The 7,972-nt window shown below is 43.1% G+C and overlaps 1 protein-coding gene across 1 annotated transcript; it reads right to left on the reverse strand.

Annotated features, from left to right (window-relative positions):
* Positions 1-275: 275 nt before the first annotated feature.
* Positions 276-4,045, reverse strand: LOC121585130 (selenoprotein P). The gene is made up of 5 exons (XM_041901497.2): positions 3,939-4,045; positions 2,863-3,090; positions 2,490-2,702; positions 2,155-2,272; positions 276-2,039 (listed from the first exon to the last, which is right to left on the reverse strand). The coding sequence occupies exons 2-5, from the start codon at positions 3,063-3,065 to the stop codon at positions 1,377-1,379; spliced, it is 1,197 nt and encodes a 398-aa protein (XP_041757431.2). The 5' UTR covers positions 3,066-3,090; positions 3,939-4,045; the 3' UTR covers positions 276-1,376.
* Positions 4,046-7,972: the final 3,927 nt, after the last annotated feature.

The raw sequence follows: 7,972 nt of genomic DNA on the forward strand, positions 1-7,972 counted from the left end.
TTGACAGTGAAAACACTCTGAACAACTTTTCAGATTACTTAGTTCAAACGTGAATTTACTGGAAATGTTACGCAATCACTGCTTGTTTTGTTTGCATTTCAATAAATCAATCTAAAGATCAGTCTGTCTGTCAGGTGACAGGCCAGAGATAAAGATGGCTTATAAAAGGCTATATATTCCTGTGTTGCCCTCTGCACACTCACTCACTCACACACACACACACACACACACACACACACACACACGGAGAGTAGATAAACAAGACAACAGTGCAATATGAGTGCATCAACCATCTTTATTAATCGTTTCTAACATGCTACACCACCTAACAGTCCACAGTCAGAATGAACGTTGTCTGTACAAAGCATCAGGTGTTCTAGGTGACAGTTGTCTTCCCCTAGAGGCCTTCATTAAGTACAGAATGGATTCAAACAATCTTTCAATCTTTTCTGTTCACCCACCTCTCATTCTAGATGGTTTCTTTTGCTAGTTGAAAAGTGTTCCCTCTATTTTGTTGGTTGAAAAATGTTCACTCTTTGTTGTGTTAGTTCAAAAAGAGTGCATTATACATATGTGTGCAATATTGCCAAACAAAAATAACTCAGTGACTGTAACTAAACACACATCCTCACAACTGTAAGCAATGGATATTGACGTTTGAAAGCTTTGTCTACAAAACACACAACTGCTTTAAAACACCAGAGAGTTAATTCAAAGGTATGCAAAAACAAAAGGTTGGTGAGGTCTTTTTTATTTTTTTTGGCCTCATAAAAAAAATCTGAACTATCAATAATGTATTTTAACCAAATTGGTTTTGCTAACGTGATGCCAGTTTGTTCAGCATAGGCAACTACTACTACATTCTCCTTCCAAAGCCCTCGATATTTCAAACTTTAGGGGGTGTAAGTCCCTCCCCCTCCCCTCTCCCCAGCCGGACATCAGACAGACGCCACTAGAGCGTAGTTTCTGCGCCTGCCTTCATTGTGGATGGAGGGAGCTAAACGGAGCAGGAGAAACGTCAACATAATCACCCCATACACTCCCAGGAGGGTGACACCAACACACTGATAGAGAGTGATAGGGTGGAGGACACATTCCTTGAAGTTTTACCATCACTGTGGTCACATCTCAAATACCATCCTGTTCCCCATATTGTCATGGGTTTAGGCTTGGCATTCACCTACCAGACCCAATGCGTGTCCTCCCATCTCTCTCTGTCAGGTGTGGCTTCACGGTCCCAGGGTAATACTAGTTGGTAAGATGTTATAAGAGCGCTTCGCCCCGGTGTTGGTCTCACAGATGTTAATCTGAGGCCTATAAGCTATAGCAAGGTAACTGTCACAGAGCCATGGCTCTGCTTACAGCTGCCCTCACCCTCAGCTCTCAACACCCATGGGTCAGGCTCACATGACTGGCTGAGGCTGCTGTCAGTCAGCGGGGGGCGAGCGTCACTGTCAGGTCTCCCTGAGGCCCATCAGTCCATGACACTGTCAGGAGGCGGGCAGCGCCTCATCACAGTGTCAGAGCCCGATTAGCTCGTTGCTCACCCCATCGCCAAACAGCCTCCGTCAGTGTCAGCATCAGCTGGCCTTGGAGGAGGGACTTAGATCAGACCCCTCTTTCCACTGTCAGCTGTGCTCCGCCTTTCACCTGGACCTCCCATTCATTCAGGGATTCTGCATAATATGCCCTCCCTGCCTTTCCTGGGGCATCTGGCCCAGTTGCACCGCCTGCTGACCCATATGCTCCTGACCAACGTGCAACTGGCCGTGGGCCTGGCCGTGTTGGAGCCCCTCAGCGCCATGTTGGTGCTGCTGCTGCTGCTGCTGCTCTGCCCCATGATCACGCCTGTGATCGCGCCCCATCCCCCTCTCACCATGGTGACCGTGACTATGGCGGTTGCCATTGTGACCATGACCGTGGCCATGGTGATGATGGCCGTGTCCACCATGAGTTGTCTCCCCTCCGGTGACTGGCTTCTCCTCTCCCTCAGGCTTCGCCTCTACTGTCCTGTTGCACTCTGCTGGGATCTCATTGCTCTGTGTGGGGGAAAAGAGGAGGGGTCTTGGTTTGTTTTCCATAACTCATAGAGCTAATTCCCACATACAAACACAGACACACCCAGTGTGTGTGTGTGTGTGTGTGTGTGTGTACCTCATACGTGCAGTCCCCACAGATGCGTGTGCAGTAGGTCTCCTTGATGGCGTTCTCTACATAGGGAGTATCTAGGATGGAGTAGGGCAGGGAGATATGGTAGGTCAGACGACCACACCTGGCAGAGAGACAGAGAGAGAGAGAGAGAGAGAGAGAGAGAGAGAGAGAGAGAGAGAGAGAGAGAGAGAGAGAGAGAGAGAGAGAGAGAGAGAGAGAGAGAGAGAGAGAGAGGGAGAAGGATAATTGTTAGGGGAACAGATAGCATGGTGAGCACGGTTTGTATTTCTGAGTAGACTGACCGCAGACAGACAGAGAGACCTAAGTCTGGAGCTGACCTGTCATAGATGAGGAAGTCATCCTTCTCTCCAGCCAGGGTCTGCCACACGTCATCCTGTTTGGGCTCCTGTTGGTATAGCGTGATGTTCTCAGACAGTTTCCGCCTCAGCATGGTGTGTAGGCGCTGGGCCTGCTGCCCCTGGTGGTTCACCACCATATAGGTCACATTCTCCAGACCCTGACCCTCCAGCTTCAAGCGCAGCCCATCCAATCTGCTCAGAGGAACACAACAGGGAAGTGAAACATGAGGATATGGAGAGATGGTAAAAATAAATCATGAAATAACAAAATAAAGAACGGGCATAACAAAAACAACACTAGGAAAGTGGCTAGGGGTCCGAAATGGAACCGAGCCCTATCTGGTCCACTTACAAGGACGCCTGCACCAAGCAGAACAATCAGCTGGCCTGAAGGAGGGCCACCACAGTGACCTGGCCCATGACCTCCTTCATAGGCTCCACCTCCCCAATGCTCCAACCAGGTGGTGGCTTACAGCGGGTCCCCTCCCCCTCGCTCTCTGTTCCGCCCCCAGGGAGCAGGCAGAGAGCCAGGAGCAAGCTTAGTCCCGCCCACATCGCGGTGCTGCACGGCAGGCTTGATCTGCATGAGAGTAGGAGAGAGAGAGAGAGAGAGAGAGAGAGAGAGAGAGAGAGAGAGAGAGAGAGAGAGAGAGAGAGGTAAAGCAAGTTAGGTAAGAGTCAGCTCAGGTAATGAGGACAGGGTTTGTACAGTAGTTCAATGCTATGTCACAATTTACTATCTGTGTCCCAATAGTGTGGTAATAGATAGTTGGACACTAGATAATTAAAGATCAACTCAATTTTGTGTTGTGTCCCAATCGTCCTAATTTACGTCTCTTTCCCTCAGTCATTCCCTTATCAGACTTATTAAGTAAAAGCAATGCTGCCTGGAAATCAGTTATTTGTCCTATCAATGGCATGAAGATAAAAGAGACAAAGAAAGGAATACTTTTTTAAAATATTTTATTTGCTGACATGAAAGAAATTAGGAATTGGTATGAAATGTAACTTATTTTCTGATGTTTTACATTTCTAGCCTTTTATTTATGGGGATAGATATTGTTGTTGTTTTTGTTCATTTAGAAATTATATTGCATAACCAAAGGCGTACTGATGAACGGTAGAAAAACAACGGTTAGGGGAGGCTGGTTAAGTGCGGAAAGTTCTCTCTTTCTCTCTCTCTCTGCATATTCATATTTTAGAAAAACCCAATTGCAAATCCACTGGAAATGATTAAATACAGTGTATATGCCATATGGAGACAACACAAGCAAAATAACAAAGCTAAAGAAATAGCAAAACACTTTGTCTCAATTTGTTCAAGTGATCGTGTATCACAGGTTATAGACATTAAAAAAGAGAGAAAGAGTTATGCTCTGTCTTATCAACATGCACAAAAAGGTAGGAAATCATTTTGCAGTAACTTACTGTCTGGTAAAAAGTCCCTCCTCAGTCAGCTCAGCTCGGTCTAGCAGTAGCTTCTGGAAGAAAAACAATCCTCAACTCTCTCTGCTCCCCCTTTTATACTCACAGTGTTGTTTTCCTGCCTGCCCGGAAGGAGGACAAAGTTCAGCAAGAGGTCTGTGCAGATACCTGCACTAAAGCAGTTTAATAAGTCACTATTTTGTAATACCATCATACTGTAGTTAGTAGTTAATAGTTTATGTTCATCACATTTGAATTGAAAAGTGTTTATGAAGGGAGTACACAGATCACATGGAATGTGATCTCGGCCACCAGCCAGCTCTCTGTCTGTCGACCATCTGGTTTCACGGGACTTGACTGGAAGACAAGTCAAAGCGCGAGCAATTCGAGAGTGTGAAAAGGTTACATGGAAAGAAAGTGAACTCTCTCATGACAGCTTTAGAGTTGTGTGTTGTGTCTGTCATTGCACTAGATAAATAAAGACACGACTAAAACGGAATTGCCCAATACTTTCCCCTTAGTTTGATTTTTTCACCACTGCATGATCACCTCTGGCTCATTCATTTGCCTGACATAGTGAAGCCTGACACAGAATGGTTAAACAACAGAACATTCTGACAATCTGATTTTCTCTGAGGTGGAGAAGTGGAAAAAGGGAGTGGGGGGAGTGGGGAGAGTAGGGGGAGTGGGGAGAGTGGGGAGTGAGGAGAGTGGGGGGAGTGGGGGCTTGGCCAGTATCCAGTACGTTATGAAGGCCAAAACAAATACATTGGCTGATTGCCTAACTGGACACTTAGACACAAAACAGAGAAATCTAACACAGAGGAGAAAGAGTTTGTGTGTATGTGTTTGTGTGTATTAAAGTGAAGGCTACACTGTGTTGTAAACAAATGCAAGACATATCCCAAAGATGTCCCATGAACTGTCTGGCAGCATGCACAGAGAAAGGCAATGATGAAGCTGTAGTTACTGAGGAGCATAAGATAATGAGACACAGCATTGTACTTTATTGACACATACAGTATCTAGTTTCTCTAAATATGAGGACAAGCATAGGCTACAGAACAGTATTAAACACACAGACTAAAACAGTCACCTCATGTTAAGTTCAAATTGACTAGATTGGGATGGAAATCCCAATCTTCTATAAAGAGCTTTTAGCACCCAAAACGCTTATCTCCGGGCACAGTGACCTAAAAGTAATTGTTTCCAAGACATCATAAAAAAAAAATTAAAAGGTTGAAAGGAATTCTTGGGAACCACAGAGTTAAAGTGTGTGTGTGTGTTTTAGATGATAAACTGATGGTATTCATTGTAATTGATCCACAGAGCTGTAGAACTGGTAAATTGACTGTATACTACAACCCTGACCTGTTCGTAGCTAGGCGTAATCTACCCCTAACATTACAGTGTCTTGCAAAAGTATTCATCCCCCTTGGCGTTTTTCCTATTTTGTTACATTACAACCTGTAATTTAAATGGATTTTTATTTGGATGTCATGTAATGGACATACAGAAAATAGTCCAAATTGGTGAAGTGAAATGAAAAAAATAACTTGATTCAAAACATTATACAAAATAAATAACGGAAAAGTGGTGCGTGCATATGTATTCACCCCCTTTGCTATGAAGCCCCTAAATAAGATCTGATGCAACCAATTACCTTCAGAAGTCACATAATTAGTTAAATAAAGTCAATCTGTGTGCAATCTAAGTGTCACATGATCTGTCACATGATCTCAGTATATATACACCTGTTCTGAAAGGCCCCAGAGTCTGCAACACCACTAAGCAAGGGGCACCACCAAGCAAGCGGCACCATGAAGACCAAGGAGCTCTCCAAACAGGTCAGGGATAAAGTTGTGGAGAAGTACAGTTCAGGGTTGGGTTATAAAACAATATCAGAAACTTCGAACATCCACGGAGCACCATTAAATCCATGAATAAAAAATAGAAAGAATATGGCACCACAACAAACCTGCCAAGAGAGGGCCACCCACCAAAACTCACGGACCAGGCAAGGAGGGCATTAATCAGAGAGGCAACAAAGATAACCCTGAAGCAGTTGCAAATGACCACTTTAAGCCCTACACTCCACAGAGCTGGGCTTTACGGAAGAGTGGCCAGATAAAAGCCATTGCTTGAAGAAAAAAATAAGCAAACACGTTTGGTGTTCGCCAAAAGGCATGTGGGAGACTCCCCAAACATATGGAAGAAGGTACTCTGGTCAGATGAGACTAAAATTGAGCTTTTTGGCCAACAAGGAAAACGCTATGTCTGGCGCAAACCCAACACCTCTCATCACCCCGAGAACAACATCCTCACAGTTAAGCATGGTGGTGGCAGCATCATGCTGTGGGGATGTTTTTCATCGGCAGGGACTGGAAAACTGGTCAGAATTTAAGGAATGATGGATGGCGCTAAATACAGGAAAATTCTTGAGGGAAACCTGTTTCAGTCTTCCAGAGATTTGAGACTGGAACGTAGGTTCACCTTCCAGCAGGACAATGACCCTAAGCATACTACTAAAGCAACACTTGAGTGGTTTAAGGGGAAACATTTAAATGTTTTGGAATGGCCTAGTCAAAGCCCAGACCTCAATCCAATTGAGAATCTGTGGTATGACTTAAAGATTGCTGTACACCAGCGGAACCCATCCAACTTGAAGGATCTGGAGCAGTTTTGCTTTGAAAAATGGCTAGGTGTGCCAAGTTTATAGAGATATACCCCAAGAGACTTGCAGCTGTAATTGCTGCAAAAGGTGGCTCTACGAAGTATTGACTTTGGGGGGTGAATAGTTATGCACGCTCAAGTTTTCTGTTTCTTTATCTTATTTATTTTCTGTTTCACAAGAAAAAATATTTTGCATTTTCAAAGTGGTAGGCATGTTGTGTAAATCAAATGATACAACCCCCCCAAAAAATCTATTTTAATTCCAGGTTGTAAGGCAACAAAATAGGAAAAATGCCAAGGGGGGTGTATACTTTTGCAAGCCACTGTATATCTGCAAGTCAATTATCTCACAACAAATCATCATCATAAAAGTGAATTACATGCCATAAAAACTGTCATAGTTTCTCCAGTATAGAATCAAGTTTGAAAAACAACCTTCAACAAAATGCTCAGTCAGTAATAGAATCTTATTTGTCAAGATTCAATTTATCCCTGAATGCACCTTGATATTTTTCTGCTACAAAAAGCTCCAAACTCATGGTTTATGGATAATGGCATTCTCAATCTCCTCAAGCTTTAGGCCTTTTGGTGGGCATGTTGAAACAAGTTTGTGTAGAGATTGTACGAACTCTCTACTCACTGTCTATCTTGAACAGTAAATAATTAACTTTTTAAAAAATTGGCAACTGTGCAAGTGCAAAAGGTATATGTTGACAGCAGCAGATTATAATGGCTGTGTTGGCTAATTTGAAAACCTTTGAAACAAGTTATTCCATTGCAAATAATTAATTGGTTAAAACAATATAAAATATGCAAACCACACAAAATGGACAATAGTTATTTTCCATTCTACTCTATTCTGTTCTATTCTAGACTAGATAAATCGATTCTAGTCAATTAGGGAAGGAGCTGGGTGAGTACCGAAATAGAACTGGACCAAAGACTCAAAAAGTGAAGAAATCGTTACGTGGCGGGCAGAAGCGTGAAATTTGGAAGAGATGCTCTTTGGGATATATTAATTGATATTAGGGTGCTGAAACTCAGGCAATATGAATCCGATTTTGGAAAGGTGATACTACTGTTGAATTTTTGGGGCCAAAAGTTTAAAAAATATTTTGTATTTGTGAATAGTGGACCACTCTTCAACAATATGCCATTATAGTCCATAACTAACCTGCCTAAAGTATAGCCTTGAAACACCAAAACTCAACTTGTGTTACATATCTATGCCTATTTAGAATACTGTGGTATTTCACCAAATTTCACAAAAATGCATTTACTGGAAGAACTGTGCAGATGCAAAGTTTGATAACCGAATTACAGTAAACTCTCCCTGTTTTTATGATACCACGTTTTCCAAAGTC

The sequence above is a fragment of the Coregonus clupeaformis genome, unplaced genomic scaffold (genome assembly GCF_020615455.1).
Source record: "Coregonus clupeaformis isolate EN_2021a unplaced genomic scaffold, ASM2061545v1 scaf0011, whole genome shotgun sequence".
Taxonomy (NCBI): domain Eukaryota; kingdom Metazoa; phylum Chordata; class Actinopteri; order Salmoniformes; family Salmonidae; genus Coregonus; species Coregonus clupeaformis.